General features: G+C 42.4%; 1 protein-coding gene across 1 annotated transcript in view; it reads right to left on the reverse strand.

Annotated features, from left to right (window-relative positions):
• Positions 1-17,681, reverse strand: part of LOC144507608 (cadherin-23-like) — a 74,078-nt gene that overhangs the window by 21,385 nt on the left and 35,012 nt on the right. The window contains exons 22-25 of the mRNA XM_078234762.1: positions 16,844-16,956; positions 15,513-15,658; positions 7,663-7,843; positions 2,517-2,673 (exon numbers count right to left, since the gene is read on the reverse strand). Coding sequence (XP_078090888.1) covers positions 2,517-2,673; positions 7,663-7,843; positions 15,513-15,658; positions 16,844-16,956 — 597 coding nt within the window. The remainder of the gene's footprint in view (positions 1-2,516; positions 2,674-7,662; positions 7,844-15,512; positions 15,659-16,843; positions 16,957-17,681) is intronic.

The raw sequence follows: 17,681 nt of genomic DNA on the forward strand, positions 1-17,681 counted from the left end.
TTTAACCATCAGCGCAGCAAGAACCATTTCAATTTTCACACCGCATGCAAGTTAATATCTAAAAGCTTCAAAAATGACTATGATGAAGTGGAATTTGAAAATTGATCAAGTCATTGTAACACTCTCAATTCACAGTATTGTATGAAATTGAATAAATGATGAAATTATAGTTTGTGATATTATGTGTGAGTATAATGCGTTTTAGAGAGGGTACAGAAAAGATTTACCAGGATATTGCCTGGTATGGAGGGCCTTAGCTATGAGGAGAACTTGGAGAAACTTGGTTTGTTCTCAGTGGAACAACGGAGGTCGAGGGGTGACCTGATAGAAGTCTACAAGGTTATGAGAGGCATGGACAGAGTGGATAGTCAGAAGCTTTTTCCCAGAGTGGAAGAGTCAATTACTGGGGGGCACAGGTTTAAGGTGCGAGGGGCAAGGTTTAAAGGAGATGTACGAGGCAGATTTTTTACACAGAGGGTGGTGGGTGCCTGGAACTCGTTGCCGGGGGAGGTAGTGGAAGCGGATACGGTAGTGACTTTTAAGGGGCGTCTTGACAAATACATGTATAGGATGGGAATAGAGGGATATGGTCCCCGGAAGGGTAGGGGGTTTTAGTTCAGTTGGGCAGCATGGTCGGTGCAGGTTTGGAGGGCCGAAGGGCCTGTTCCTGTGCTTTTAATTTTCTTTGTTCTTTGTTCTTATATGTATAGTTTGAAACAAAGAAACATAGAAACTAGAAGCAGGAGGAGGCCATTCAGCCCTTCGAGCCTGCTCTGCTATTCATTTTGATCATGGCTGATCATCAAATTCAATAACCTGATCCCGCCTTCCCCCCCATATCCCTTGATCCCTTTAGCCCCACGTTATCATGTTCAGGTTAGCTTGAAGATGATATAAAGGATCCAGAAAAGTAACCACTTGCAATCTGTGATCATCCCCAATGACTTGTTTTCCCAAAATTGGGTGGGTTTAGGATCAGTTGCTTTTGTCCAGGACAGGAATGTTGTTGGAACATTTTTAGAGCCATTGGAAATGTCAAATTCCAAAAGTTCAGGGGCAGATTATGATGGTCTATGCAATTGACTTTTGCGAAAAGACTTGGAAAAACAATTGCTCAAGAGGCAAACTGAGATTGTGATGCAGCAGATCATAGAGTCTGGAAAGTATCGATGTCATGGACTCAATCAAGTTCATATTCATAATTTGTCATTTGATCTATGGTTGAGCCTTTGTTTAGAGAGTTGACCAACAGCAGGGGAAGATTTTCTCTGAGCGCAACCTGTAACAAAATTTTTATGTATTTTTTTACTTGTTCTTAGGATGTGGGTGATCTGGAGAGGTACATTTATTGTCTATCCCACTGTCTATCCCATAATCTACAAGATTATGAGGGGCATGGACAGAGTGGATATTCAGAAGCTTTTTCCCAGGGTGGAAGAGTCAATTGCGAGGGGGCATAGGTTTAAGGTACGAGGGACAAGGTTTAAAGGAGATGTACGAGGCAAGTCTTTTACACATAGGATGGTGGGTGCCTGGAACTCGCTGCCGGGGATAGTGGAAGCAGATACGATAGTGACTTTTAAGGGGCGTCTTGACAAATCCATGAATAGAATGGAAATCGAGCGATATGGTCTCCGGAAGTGTAGAGGGATTTAGTTCAGTGGGGCAGCATGGTCAGTGCAGGCTTGGAGGGCCGAAGGGCCTGTTCCTGTGCTGTAATTTTCTTTGTTCTTTGTTCACTGACCTGTTTCTCGAATATTGGAACCCTTGTGCTGATTGTGTTCCCAGAATGGAGGAGGATAAGGAATTTGAGGAGCTTGAGGCAGTCATGATGGTAATGGAGAGAGTCGTAATAGTTCATGTGTAACTCAGAGAGAAACCTGGAGTTGATGATGTTTGCGCAATTTGGCTGGCTTTGCCCTTTTAGTTGTTTCTCAGCGCTTGGCAATTGTGTTGGCGATCTGTTCGACATGTTTATTACCGTGTAGATGGGGAGTAACATCTTTTCTAGTTGCTAGCTTTTGTGACAGTTATTAATTTTATGAAATCTTACATAATACAAACAGATTGGGTGGGATTTTATGGCCTCGCTCGGACGAGACCGGAAATTCCTGCCTGAGGTCAAACGGAGATTTCCATTGTCGGACCCTGGCTCGTTCCGATTCCATGGCGGACGAGGTAGTGGAGATCCGGCCATTGTATCCATATTGTCCACACTTATTGCCAAGACAAATCTGGAGCATATTATGGGATAGTTGTGCCTTTATTTGCTGCGTTAGCACAGGTAGAAATCCTTTAAACTCCTTAAGAATTTGGCAATTAAAAGTAAAAGGAAATTAAGAATTTGACCAGCCTTATTAGAGGATTTTAATAGTCTCCCCCAGTATAAAATAGCACTTTGCAGTTCTTTTATTATGTTGGGAGCCAGAAATAGCTTTGAAGTCATTTATTATAGTCACATGAGGAAAGGATAAGTTTAATTCTGCAGCAGTTCAATGAACTTAAATTGTACTTACAGTAATTTCATTGTCAGTAATGTTAAACCTTCCTGTTGAATATGTGTCTAGAATCATTGCGTACTGCAGGATATTGTTAACCGCTGTTCTGTCATTATCCCAGCAGTTCAATGATACAATTGGAGTGCCCTCTGGGGAAGTTTCAGCAAGCTCAATGCTGCAAAATGTAAGAAAGGTAAAAGTTAAAGCCATTTACTAAACATGTTTAGAAAAAGGATCAATGTTGCTTCCAACTCAAACATCAATTTAAACACATTACAGAACCAAAGAAGAAAAAGCAAAAGTTTGTATATTTGAGGGGAGACCAGAATTGAGACCATAAATATAAAACAGTCATTAAAACTTCCAATAGGGAATTCGGGAGAAACATCTTTACTGAAAGAGTACTTAAAATGGACAATTTGCTAGTTGAGGTGACAGCATAGATGCACTCAAAAGGCAAATAAGCACATGAGGGAGAGAGGAATAGAGAACATGTTGATGGGGTTAGATGAGGAGGGATAGAAGGAGGCTTAATGGAGCATAAATTCTGACATGCACCTTGTGGTATATTGCAAGATCTGAGCATTATGTGTATATATAATTGCCCTCTCTGCTGCCCTCTTTTTTGAAGAAGTGCAAATAAAGTTGTCCAATAATGGCTGTCCACTGTGAGTTCACGAGGTTTATAACTGCTTTTGTAAAACGTGAAGCAGTTGAGGGGAACCCACCAGCGGTACACAGGTAAGTTTCCTCTGTTTGCCACTGTGAGGGAAGTCACTGCCAGGTTGGCACTGTCCCCTGGCACCCTGGCAGTAGCAGCCTGAGAATGTCAAACTAGCAGTGCCAGGGCCAGACCCTCTGGGGAGCTCCATTGGGGAGTTAGGGGGGAGGTTACTCTGCTGCATGTTGGGGGGGCGGGGGGGGGGGAGTGATTACCCTGATCCATGCAGATGTGGAGGGTTGTCCAGATGCTTTTTGGGGGTGCAAGGGGATTGCCCTTAGCTATGGGGGAGGGGGTTGCCATGGTGCTTGCGGGGGCAGCGGTCCCTTTATCCATGGTGGGGGGTTTTCAGTGCTTTAAAAAGGATGCCCAGTCATTGTGGAGCCAGTGTTGGAGTGCACCCCAAGACTGGAAATTCCCACCCAAGTTCGACGGACCTTTAAATGATCCGCCAAACTTTCTGTCCCGCCCGCTACACTTCCCGTGGCAGGCAGGATGGGAAAATTCCACCTCATATATTTCAATAAGATCACCTCTCATTCTTCTAAACTCCAATGGATCCAGATTCAGATCCAGGAGTTTAGAAGATCTGGATCTGGTTCCAGTCCTGGTCCATTTGTCAAGTGATCTTTTATCTGATTGCTTCTAACACATTTCTATCCTTTCTTAAATCAGGAGACCAAAACATCACCAGGAAGTGGCCGTGTTTTAAAAGGGAAGAAAAACAACCTGAACATATGATTATTAACGCCTTGTCAGTGTACTGTTAATTTCTTATTAATGGCTTGTTATTAACTTGGATATCACAAGTCTCGTTAACTCCCTGCTAACACCACATTAATGGCTTGTCAATTCTCTATTGGTACCTTGTTAATTTTTTAAGATGTCTTGTTGGTGAGTTTTCACTTAAAGGAGCAGCAGTTTTCTTCAGGGAGAAATTAAAGTAATCTGGTCACATCTGCTGATCTGGGATTAATTCAATAATGCAGCAGCTGAAGTGGTTGAATTTGCTGAAATTGTCACTTTAGCTGGTCTCACTGTTGCCACTGGAGAACAAGGACTCCAAAGAGTCCAAACATCAGTTTGCAGCAGGTTCTTAAACAGCCTCGTGTGGTGCATGATAATCAGCTGAGCTTCCGTACTCGATGGGCACTATGGGGACTGGGGTGCTTCATTCACTCACATCTTGTTTTGGAGTTCTGTTTCTTTTGGTGCGGTATCCCTTTAAGGGGCTGCCTTTGTATTTTGTCCCTCAGTTTTGTAAATTTAGTTTAATAGGGTTGGTCAAAATAGGATGCTCAGCTGAACAGTCCTGGGCTTACAGGCCCATCTACAGGTCCAGGCAGCGGGTGATCGAGGGGGTCATCCAAGCTGACTGTTTGCCCCTCTACCGCGGTTATATTCACGGCCAGATGTTCCTGGAAAGGAAGCACGCGGTGTCTGAAGGCACCCCTGATACCTTCCATGCCTGCTGGGCACTGCAGGGACCTTTAATCACATTTTAATTTGATGTTTTAAGTTTCCTTTCCACTTTGTTTTTGTTTCGGGCGGTTCCCCTCCTTTCAGGGAGCTGCCCCTTTTTGAATTGTCCCTAAGTTAAGTTGATTTTGTTTGGTTGAACACAAAAAGATGGTCCTGGGTTTACAGGCACTTTAAACAGTTCAGCAGTAAATCCACCTGCATTGTGGAAAATTCGAAATACAAGGTCCCATAGTTTTGAATGTTTAAATAAATTGTCAGGACAAAAACAGCTGGAATTAACCATCAGGTAATTTAAATATAATTTTAAATACCAACTGCATAAGCTGCTGATGCGCACAAATTGGATTATGGTTTGTGTCTGTGATTAAGAAGTGTAGAAATCAATGGCGTACGTGTAAATAATAATAATCTGTTTTTTAAACTCTGAAAATGGCCATGATCATTGAATTGGGATGTACAAATTGTAGCTCTGCTCAATTTCTTACAGTTCTTGTTCTCACGCTGGGCTAATAAACAGCCTTGGGGGATATCAATAGGTGCTTTAAGCTGCTTGAGAGGAATGCAATTAGTGTCACTGCAGGGGGGGCTTTGAGTAGCCAGGTATTAGTCAAACAGTACTTTGTACAAATAATAATGTACAGAACAATTTAATTCAGTGTAAAGCGAACCAAACTGCCTTTCTATCATTATAATAGATTAAAAAGAAAGGTAAGATTAACTCTTAAATCATACAAGTTGACAACATCGCCAGGATTCTTTGGTTGTGAGTCCATATTCAATATGCCTATGTTAATTGCTCATGACACAATGCATTGGAAGCCTTCTGCTTAGTCAACTGAGCTATTTGTATCTTTGAATCTTGAAGTGGGGCTGCACGGTGTTGCAGTGGTTAGCACTATTGCCTCACTGCGCCTGGTTCAATTCCAGGCTTGGATGACTGTCCGTATGGAGTTTGCACATTCTCCCCGTTTCTGCGTGGGTTTCCTCGGGGTGCTCCGGTTTCCTCCCAAGGTCCAAAGATGTGTAGGTTAGGTGGACTGGCCATGCTAAACTTGTCCCTTAGATGTATAGGTTAGGGGAATTAGCGGGGTAAATATGTGGGGTTACGTGGATAGGGCCTGGGATGTTTTGTTGGTGCAGACTCGATGGGCTGAATGGTCGCCTTCTGGGCTACAGAAGGGATTCTATGTTAACAGTAGTTCAGTATTTTCAGGCTAAATCAAGAATTGTGAATCTGCAGTAATCTAGTAACATACATTGTTCACCAAAATAAAATCAATTAGACCCTTACTTGAAATAAATAATAATCTCTGGTGATAAGTAACTTGAACTGTTTTTTTAATTGCATTACTGTATCTGATTGGTGACTTTGGCACCATAATGTTACATCACATTGCAAGCGATGTAACATTATAATCAGGAGCTTTTACCTGCATTATCCACATCCGTTAAGTTGCCTGCATATCCATGGGTGCCAGGTGTGCTGGACCTGATTCCACCCAACATTCCCCAAAAACAGACTATCCCACTGGAGGGGGGTGGAGGGGCTGGGGGTGGATGTTGGGCACCCCCCTGGGTGCAATGGTCTCGATGTGGAGATGCCGGTGTTGGACTGGGGTAAACACAGTAAGAGTTTTAACAACACCAGGTTTAAGTCCAACAGGTTTATTTGGTAGCAAAGGCCATTAGCTTTCGGAGCGCTGCTCCTTCGTCAGATGGAATAGAGCAGCGCTCCGAAAGGCAATGGTCTCCCCCAGGACTTTGACTTCAATTAAGCTTCCAATAGGAAAAACAGATAGGTCCCACAATATGGGAATGAATTTGGTGTAAATACTGCAGCGTTTCGGCTATGAACTGATCCTGACTAAAATCTTCAATGTATTTGTATGCAGCAGCTTTGAAATATGCCTTGAACAACTACAGAGCCTGCCCGGTGTCTGCCATTGACTCAACTAAAGATTGTGGCAGCAGTGAGGAAGCTGTGGGTGAGGGAAGAGGGGAAAGAGTGGGGGTGGGGGATGGGGAATCCCTTCATCTACTTGGATCAATGAAGAAATAAAGAATGACGAATAAGTATTTTTCCAGCAGCTTTCATGATTTCAGGATGTCCCAGGGTGTCTCGCTGCTTTTTGAAGTGTGGTCACTGCGAAATGTGGAAGTTGTGCCGGCCAAACACTTTGTGCACAGCAAGCTCCAATGTTGGATCTTTTACATCCATTTGTGAGGATAGACATGATCTCAGATTGACATTACATCGAGCACTGGTACCACAGACAGTGCAGCACTCTCTCAGAACTGTGTTGGGATTATAAGCCCACATGCCCAACTCTCTGGAGTGGGACTCAAACCCCATTGAACTCCAGTGGGCAAAATGCTTCAATGTGGTAGAGACCCATCAATGGTGCATCTGGTCCACCTGCTATCGCAGCAGCTCTCGACTGCCTTTGGATGACAAACTGATAAAAGCACAATGCCCGCCTACCCTTTTTGTCAGTGTGATTAGCACCAAATGGTACGGGCAATGTAAAATCTCGTCAATAGGCTTTCTAATGGCTTTAATTGGCCCTTTAATTGTCATTAGGCATAGCTCCATCTCCCGCGTGTGCCTGCCGACCTCAATATTGCAGGCATGCACCATGACATCAGGACGCACGCCTGATATCATCTTCTGCAGTTTTACATGCGTTTGGGTCAGGCATGTGCCCAGCGGAGCACAGTAACATTCTGGCCCATTTCTTCAGTAAAGAATAGGACCGATGATCTTGAGGAAATCCTAACACACACTCTCAATGCCACTTGTTGAAAAAGTATGATATATTTATTCCACAACCCAGGTCCCATTTTGTTCTTTACTCTCAATGCCACAGTGGTCCCTTCAGCACTCTGAAGACTTATTGCCCAATTGGCAGATAATACCGGAATTACAATTCTGAATTCAATAATTTTTAAAGTGGTACTCACATATAGAGGTGCCTGGAGCACTGAGGAGGATTGTCATTAATGTCCACAATGTGGACTGTAAGTGTGGCTGTGGAGGAATGAACTCTGTCTGAATCATAAGCTCTTATTTCCAGTACGGGACTGGTCAGTGCATTAGGGTCATCATAATCCAAGGGGTAGGCCATTTTGATTTCACCTGTGTCTGTGAACAGATTGTACAAATAGTGATGTTCATGACTTTGGCTGGAGTTGAGCTTGGTTTCTCATATTGTGCCAGAACTAATAAGGATATAGAATATTTTTTGAAATTGTTATTGCATTTTATTCGCTGGTCAGGATTACTTATCTGGAATGTGTGCTGTCAACATCCTGTTTGCCACAAGTACTTTAATATAGAATATTATTTACATCAGCTTTATTATGTGATTATATTGTTGCTGTTAACAATATTGTGCCTCTGCTCTTGCGTTTGTACTTTCCATGATGGTGCAGGTTAGAAGCTTTGGGTAGTGAAAGAGATGGTTGTGAATTTATTAAGACAAGCGCCACATTTTGTATTGTACAGCTTTTTCTTTTCACATTCGACGTTCAAACAATTGTCATTTATTCATTCGTCTGTGTTACTGATGAGTAAAGGGCATGCCTGGATTAGAGGGTCTGAACTATAAGGAGAGGCTGGACAAACTAGGGTTGTTTTCTCTGCAGCTGAGGGGAGACCTGATAGAAGTCTATAAAATTATAAGAGGCATAGATCGGGTTGACAGTCAGAATCTTTTTCCCAGAGTTGAAATGTCTAAGACTAGGGGGCGTGCACTAAAGGTGAGAGGGGGGAAATTCAAAAGAGATGTAAGAGGCAAGTTTTTACACAGAGAGTGGTCAGTGTCAGAAATGCGCTGCTAGGGATGGTGGTGGAGGCAGATATGTTAGAGGCATTTAAGAGGCTTTTAGATAAGCACACAAATATGCAAGGAATAGAGGGATATGCACAAAATGCAGACAGAAGGGACTAGTTTAATTTGGCGTCATGTTCGACACAACATCGTGGGCTGAAGGGCCTGTTCCTGTGATGCAATGTTCTATGTTCTAAAATATTTCTACAGCCTTCAAGGGGGGCAGACGTTTTACGATTAATAAAGAAAAAAGCAATTTGAAAAGTAATAAATACTAACACATTTTCCATCCATTTCTGCTCGATCCGACTCAGGGGAGCTGGCAAATTAAACAGCATGAGACATTCACAGTTGAAAGGAGTCGATTGTTGAGCTGCCGGTGTTAATGCTTGCAGCAACAGATGTTAACTTTCCCTGCACTGTTGGCTTGGTAACTCCTCTGAGCCAATCCCCTTTTCGAAATTATCAGTTATCATTGAATACAAAAAGGTATTTCAGCGCAATTAAGACTAGGTATTATTATTATTATTGGAGCATCAACAACAAAGTGATGACTAGAGGGTATGGCAGAGGTCACTGTGAGGTCCACCTTTGCATTAATGTGTATTGATGGTTTGAAGGGGAAGTGATGGCCTAGTAGTACTATCAGTAGACTATTAATCCAGAAACTCAGCTCATGTTTTGGGGACCCAGGTTTGAATCTTGCCACAGCTAATGGTGGAATTTGAATTCAACAAAGAATATCTGAATTAAGAATCTACTGATGACCATGAAACCATCGTTGATTGTCGGGAAAAGGCATCTGGTTCACTAATGTCCTTTAGGGAAGGAAATCTGCTGTCCTTACTTGGTCTGGCCTACATGTGACTCCAGAGCCACAGTAATGTGGTTGACTCTTAACTGCCTCCAGGCAACCAGGGAGGGCAATAAGTGCTTTCCAGCTAGAAATGCTTATATCATAGAATCCCTACCGTGCAGAAGGAGGCCATTCGACTCACCAAGTCTGCACTGACTGCAATTCCACACAGCCCCTAGCCCCATGTATTTACCCTGCTAATCCCCCTGACCCTACGGGTCAATTTAGCATGGCCAATCAACTTAACGCGCACATCTTTTGACTGTGGGAGGAAACTGGAGCACTTGGAGGAAACCCACGCAGACACGGGGAGAATGTGCAAACTCCACACAGATAGTGACCCAAGCCGGGAATCGAATCCGGGTCCCTGGCGCTGTGAGGCAGCAGTGCTAACCACATATCCCATGAATTAATAAAAATAGGAAGACTTGGTGGTTGTTGCAAGCACATTAAATTTGTCAATGAGAACAATTTGGAAGGCATTGCAAATATTAGAGAGCAAATGATCCAGATGCACAGAAGTCTGGATAAACTGGAGACTGGAACAAAATTGGGATCCCTGCTTGTTGTTGGAAATAAAGAATCATGAAGCTGTGGCAGGTAAACGCACAGGAACAGGTGACAGGAAGCAGCACAGGGGTGGGACCTGGGATTTTAGTGGAAAACACTTTGAAATTGTTGGCATAATGTACAGCTGTTGTGGAAAAGGCAATATGGGTTTAGGATGTTGAATGCAATTGTTGAGGGAGTGGTAATCAGGTTGTACTAATAACCATTTGAGCCTGCTGTACCGATATAAGGAGAGCTCAGGATGGTTTCACCATTATAGGGGATGTATGATGAAAAATGATTAATTTGATCCGTAGAATAATGCACATTTGCCAGTAGTAGTGATGAACAGCACAAAGGATCATTTCAATGGAAAATGGCAGGTTAGAGCTGATGTTGTATTTTGGATTTCAATGGGAATAGATCAATGGATTCTGGAATCCAGCTAAATCTAACCCAATTCTAGCACTACAGGAGATGAATTCAAAAATAGATGCATAAAAGTAACTGCTAAAATACACCTCTTACACCTATCAAGTGATGAATATGTGAAATAGTATACTTATGGAGGTCCTGCAAATTGGATTTCAGGAGAAGAATAGATGTAGCCTTGGCCAACAAGCTATTAAAGCTATCAAAACTAATGCAGTGTAAGATGTCTGTCAACTTTGTCACTCACCCAATCAAAATAACATTATCTGATACTATATAGTCTCATGTATCCAAGCACAGTGGGACATATTGAAGGTGGGAATGGTTGTGTTTACAATTAAATATGTATAGTTATGTCTCTTTGATAATACTCATCAACCAAGGTTTGTTTGATTGCCACAGGAAGCTGGAGAATAATTATCTGGGCTGGGGTTCTCCAACCTCACCCGTGGCTGAGATTCTCCAGTCCCGCTGCTGTGAATGGAGTTCTCCATTCTCGCTGGCAGCAGTGCAGGGTATGCGAGACTGGAGAACTCAGGCCTGAGAGTCTTTCTTAGATTGGGCATAGGTTTCATTCTATTTCTCTTACAAATTAGCTTACCAGTGATTAAGGATGGGAGGGACAGGTGTGGTATAAGGTGACATAAATCTAATTTCTTCTTGAAATTCTTTTTCCTCTTGGTTGATCATGTAGGATTCCCAGTAAGTGAAATAATAAAGAAAAACAATTGCCGGATTTTCCAGCCCTTCCTGCCAGTGGGATCTGCTGGTCCCACAAAAGGTGATTTTCTGTGACGGGTTCCCTACATGGTTGGTGAGCAACGCTGATGGCCATTAACTTTGGCAGAATCTAAAGATCACGCCAGCAGCTGCTGGAGGGTGGGGTGGGATGTCGGAAAATCCCGGCTAATGTGAACATTTATTAAGTCTCTCTTGAGCTCTTTGCCTGAGGCTTCTGTTGTTCAGTTTCTCTTCATAGTTTATAGTTACATAGAACATAGAACATTACAGCACAGAACAGGCCCTTCGGCCCACGATGTTGTGCCGACCTTCATCTGAAACCAAGATCAAGCTATCCCACTCCCTACCATCCTGGTGTGCTCCATGTGCCTATCCAATAACCGCTTAAATGTTCCTAAAGTGTCTGACTCCACTATCACTGCAGGCAGTCCATTCCACACCCCAACCACTCTCTGCGTGAAGAACCTACCTCTGATATCCTTCCTATATCTCCCACCATGAACCCTATAGTTATGCCCCCTTGTAATAGCTCCATCCACCCGAGGAAATAGTCTTTGAGTTAGTTCAAAAGTGAAACGTCCCTAAAGAACTTACATAAATCTTCATTAAAATCATTTCATAAATGTAAACTAACAAAATCTCAGACAATCTGATTGGAATGTATTGTAAAGTTCGCAGTATATATTGTTTAGATGTGGGAGAACATTTCTGAGCCACAGTCTCATTCATCAAAAGCAGCCCGATCCCCAAGGCTGAAGAAGTGTCATTACAAACTTGAAATGTTAACTCTGTCTCTCTCTCTCTACAAATGTTGCCAGGTCTGCTGAACTTTTCCAGCGTTTTTGTGTTTGGATTTCAAAAATATCATGGTCAATTTCTATTGCGTTGAGTGATTTATTCTAAAGGCAATTCCCATCAGGTTAAGCCAAATCGCTGGAATTTATATACTTATAAAACATTGAGTTTAATAAGAATCATAACAAGATGCATCCTAAAGATGTAAGATGTGCTGGCCAGTTTGGCTGTAACCAATTACTGATCACTGCATTACTTCACATGCAAAATGAATTACAGAGAACAGATGTGAAAAAGCCCTCAATAATTCAGGAGTGGTTTTCAAACTAAATACCAATAAAATGGTATCAAAATAATTCCCCAATGGCATGATCACTGCGAAGGGATTCAAACTTTAAAATATACTGTCCTAAATTTCTCAGTTTAGTGTTAGGTCTGGACAATGTAAAACAGATAGGTAAAATTACTTTGTATAAAGCCTATTTATATGGGCACATCTTTACATAATCAGATAACAGAATCTAATTTTAATGGCCAACCCTTCAAAATCAACTAACTACTTTATAAAGTTGATTTGGACTGTACTTTAAAAGGGTGCAGTACAGTTCGATGTCTGTTGTGTTAATCTACATTTCCATAAGAAACTTGTAACTCAAATAACTAAGGCTCGAATTTAACAGTGAAAATAACCGTGAGGCTATCGGCGCTCACCATGGTTAAAATGTAATTCAAACGGCAATTTCTGGTGTCCACACTTGTGCAGTTATTCGTGGAAATTAGGAAGCTCTGCCAGAGGTGCCCTGTTTCTCCAGAAGCTGCATTATTGGGTATCTTGCCAACAGGCTTGGCATCAAGACACACAGAGCGGTGTGAACCCATTGTACTTTCATGATAAATATCCAAAAACACACCCCCAAAAAAGTTAGGTCTTGTCCTTTCAAGTGGTGAGTGAGTTTTTAATGGTTTGATAGTCTTAATTACTGCCAAACAACCTCCATGACCTTGAAAATCACTTTTATAATTATAGAACATAGAACAGTACAGCACAGAACAGGCCCTTCGGCCCACGATGTTGTGCCGAGCTTTATCTGAAACCAAGATCAAGCTATCCCACTCCCTATCATCCTGGTGTGCTCCATGTGCCTATCCAATAACCGCTTAAATGTTTCTAAAGTGTCTGACTCCACTATCACTGCAGGCAGTCCATTCCACACCCCAACCACTCTCTGCGTAAAGAACCTACCTCTGATATCCGTCCTGTATCTCCCACCACGAACCCTATAGTTATGCCCCCTTGTAATAGCTCCATCCACCCGAGGAAATAGTCTTTGAACGTTCACTCTATCTATCCCCTTCATCATTTTATACACCTCTATTAAGTCTCCCCTCAGCCTCCTCCGCTCCAGAGAGAACAGCCCTAGCTCCCTCAACCTTTCCTCATATGACCTACCCTCCAAACCAGGCAGCATCCTGGTAAATCTCCTCTGCACTCTTTCCAGCGCTTCCACATCCTTCTTATAGTGAGGTGACCAGAACTGCACACAATATTCCAAATGTGGTCTCACCAAGGTCCTGTACAGTTGCAGCATAACCCCACGGCTCTGAAACTCCAACTCCCTGTTAATAAAAGCTAACACACTATAGGCCTTCTTCACAGCTCTATCCACTTGACTGGCAACCTTTAGAGATCTGTGGATATGGACCCCAAGATCTCTCTGTTCCTCCACAGTCTTCAGAACCCTACCTTTGACCCTGTAATCCACATTTAAATTAGTCCTACCAAAATGAATCACCTCACATTTATCAGGGTTAAACTCCATTTGCCATTTTTCAGCCCAGCTTTGCATCCTATCTATGTCTCTTTGCAGCCTACAACAGCCCTCCACCTCATCCACTACTCCACCAATCTTGGTGTCATCAGCAAATTTACTGATCCACCCTTCAGCCCCCTCCTCTAAGTCATTAATAAAAATCACAAAGAGCAGAGGACCAAGCACTGATCCCTGCGGCACACCGCTAGCAATCTGCCTCCAATCCGAAAATTTTCCATCGACCACCACCCTCTGTCTTCGGTCAGACAGCCAGTTACCTATCCAATCGGCCAACTTTCCCTCTATCCCACACCTCCTCACTTTCATCATAAGCCGACCATGGGGGACCTTATCAAACGCCTTACTAAAATCCATGTATATGACATCAACTGCCCTACCTTCATCAACACACTTAGTTACCTCCTCAAAAAATTCTATCAAATTTGTGAGGCACGACTTGCCCTTCACGAATCCGTGCTGACTATCTGGAGTTTCATTCTTTCAAATTTTAATTATTGTTGGAGATGTTCATAAGTGTATTTTTTTAAACATTTTTGCTCTGTCTCTTTTGTCTTTCTCTATCAATCGCATTTTTTATTCTTTCTGTACATAATGTGGCATTGACTTGACCACTCTAACTTATACCTTCCACTTCAGACTTGCTGGCTCAATTTTAACTCTATGCAAGTGGTGGATTTTGAATGAGTTAAAATCAGACCATGGGCCGGATTCTCCCCTCCCATTGCAGTGAACGAAGATTTGGCTGAACGCCAAATTCTCTGCCCTCGCTCACAGCCGGGATTCTCCCCTTCCGTTGCAGTGAATGAAGGTTTGGCTGAGCGCCAAATTCTCCGTCCTCGCTGGCAGCGCGAGTGGGGTGTGAATGGCCGGAGAATCCCGGCTCATGTATCACAGCAATGATGCTCCAGTATAATTGGTTAAAGAGACATTACATTGCTTACATCTCTAGCAGAGGTCCCTGCAATGAAATGGATTTCTGACCACTGAATTTCCAGTGCAAAAACCTAGAGAAGGTTTGTAAGCGAGTATGAGATTAATGAACGGCTCATGCCAATCTTTTGCTGACTGTAAAATCTGGACCCTTGAATCACAAAGTTATATTATACATGATCAAACACAACAATTGTGGCCAACTCAAATTCGTACAATTTATCATAAATATATTTCTGGAGAATCAGGGTGCATCACCAATATTACCGTTACAGGAAATTCCTGGCTTTTATTTTCTGAGATGGTCATAAACAATAATGGATTGGCGGCACGGTGGCACAGTGGATGGCACAGTGGTTAGCACTGCTGCCTCATAGCGCCAGGGATCTGGGTTTGATTCCGGCCTCAGGTGACTGTCTCAGTGTGTTTGTTCCGGTTTCCTCCCACAGTCCAAAGATCTGCAGATTAGGTGGATTGATCTTGGTAAAGAATGTTCTTCAGTGTCCCAAGATGTGTAGGTTAGATGGAGTAGCCATTAGTCAGTGCAGACTCGATAGGCTGAATGGTCTCCTTCTGCACTGTTCTATGAGGGATTTTCTTTTATATTTAGTTCTGATGGACATTCAAACCTTTTTTTCATTCTCTCTCTCTGAAGTCTACTGGATATATCTAGCATTTGTTGCTTTTAACTTCATGATTAATGGAAATTCTTCTTAATGTTTATTAAGCTTCTATCATACATTGTTCAAATGCAGAGTGGCGTGTTTATGATCCAGTCATATGTTTTTGTACAAAAATCATGGTGTCCAAACATCATGCATTCAGAACAGTTGTGTGTGGTCTTACCTTCTTCAATCAAAAAGCCAGCATAAATCTTCACAAACTCATAATAAATGACATCATCCACATCCTTGTCGGTGGCATTAACTTTTATTAATAACGTTCCCCTGGGCAGACTTTCATTAATAGTTAATGGGTTCGGTGATATTGCCCTTGAAAGACACATACATGGTTTAACCATTCTTTGCATGGGATTACACAGTTAAATTGATCTTTCTCTTCACCCTAGCTGTAACTGTAACACTACATTCTGCACACTTTCCTTTCCTTCTCCCCTTTGTACTCTATGAATGGTATGTTTTGCCTGTATCGCGTGCAAGAAACAATACTTTTCACTCTATCCTGGTACATGTGTCAATAATAAATCAAATTAAATTAAACCTTAACCTTCAGTCAAATTCTCTTCCTCAAGCACTCTGAGACAATGCTGTTGGAATCGCCATCAAAGTAAAGAAAGCATCCTAGGTAAATGGGATTTCTCCAATTATAATGAACATGCCCTGGTGTATCACTGATGTGTCTCACATTTCATTTTCTGAAGGATGTTTAAGCTTGCCTGAAGGCAGTAATAAATTCAAATGTGCAGTTTCTTAATGAGAGTAGCCCAAGTTATTCGATAATTTGGACTGCAGACATGTCACCAAAATAAGAAAGTGAAAAATGATGCGATGCTGATTACATAAAGAATTAAAATTATTCAGTCGAGAATGTAGTTTGAAAGTAAATGGCATCAATGGCAGTGGTTCAAAGCATTCACTCATGACAAAATAGATATGAAGGAATTAAATTAAGCTGGTGAGCTGCAAATCTTGTGCTTCAGTGTTTGTCCATCTCTGGCTTTCTTTCTGTTTGTTTGTTTCTTGACTAGGAGAGAGTCTAAAACAAAGGCATCATTGAGAGGTGGCACAGTGGTTAGTATTGGTGCCTCACAGTGCCAGGGATCCAGGTTCAATTCCAGCATCGGGTGACTGTCTTGTGTGGAGTTTGCACATTCTCCCCATGTCTGTTTGGGTTTCCTCCCACACTCCAAAGATGTGCAGGTTAGGTTGATTGGCCATGCTAAATTGCTCCTTCGTGTCAGGGGATGAGGAGGGTGAATACGTGGGGTTATGGGGATAGGGCCTGGGTGGGATTGTTGTCAGTGCAGGCTTGATGGGCCGAATGACCTCCTGCTCTGTAGGGGTTCTATTCTATGATTCTATGATAATCAGAAAGATAGAACATGTTTCTACAAGTAATTATTTGCATATACGGTCCTTACAGCAGTTTGAAAATATGGAGGCAATCTACAATTTCAAATTCATCAACGCCAATTAGGCAAAATCAAAACTGCTCACGTGAACTGTGGTGATTCATCATTGAGATTTTCAAGATTAATCACAATGGAGCCAGTGCAGGACTTCGGGCTGCTCTTTCCAGTTTCAGCTACTACTACTTTCATCTGAAATCTCTATTGGAAAAGGATAGTGGAACATTAATCTTGCTATCATTTTCCATATCCAAGCGCTACCTAACAAAGAACAGCAGAGGTAATAATTGCAACTGAAAACTCAGCAATGACAATGGGTGGTGAGTGTCTGGAACAAGCTGCCAGAGGTAGTAGTAGAGGCGGGTACAATTTTATCTTTTAAAAAGCATTTAGGTAGTTACGTGGGTACGATGGGTATAGAGGGATATGGGCCAAATGCGAGCAATTGGGATTAGCTTAGGGGTTTTTAAAAAAAAATGTGGCATGGGCCGAAGGGCCTGTTTCCATGCTGTAAACCTTGATGACTCTATGACTCTATAACTTGCATTGATACAGCACCTATATAATGGGGGTGGCACGGTGGCACAGTGATTAGCACTGCTGCCTCACAGCGCCAGGGACCTGGGTTCGATTCCTGGCTCGGGTCACTGTCTGTGTGGAGTTTACACGTTCTCCCCGTGTCTGCGTGGGTTTCCTCCAGATGCTCCCACATTCTGAAAGATGTGCCGGGTAGGTGCATTGACCCAAACAGGTGCCGGAATGTGGCAACTAGGGGAATTTCACAGTAACTTCATTGCAGTGTTAATGTAAGCCTCCTTGTGATTAATAAATAAACTTTAACTTTTAACATAATAAAATCTCTCAAGGCTCTTCACAGGAGAATGAACTGAAAACTCTACAGCCCTGTATCTAGACTGCTGGGACTT

Source organism: Mustelus asterias, chromosome 19 (assembly GCF_964213995.1).
Source record: "Mustelus asterias chromosome 19, sMusAst1.hap1.1, whole genome shotgun sequence".
Taxonomy (NCBI): Eukaryota; Metazoa; Chordata; class Chondrichthyes; order Carcharhiniformes; family Triakidae; genus Mustelus; species Mustelus asterias.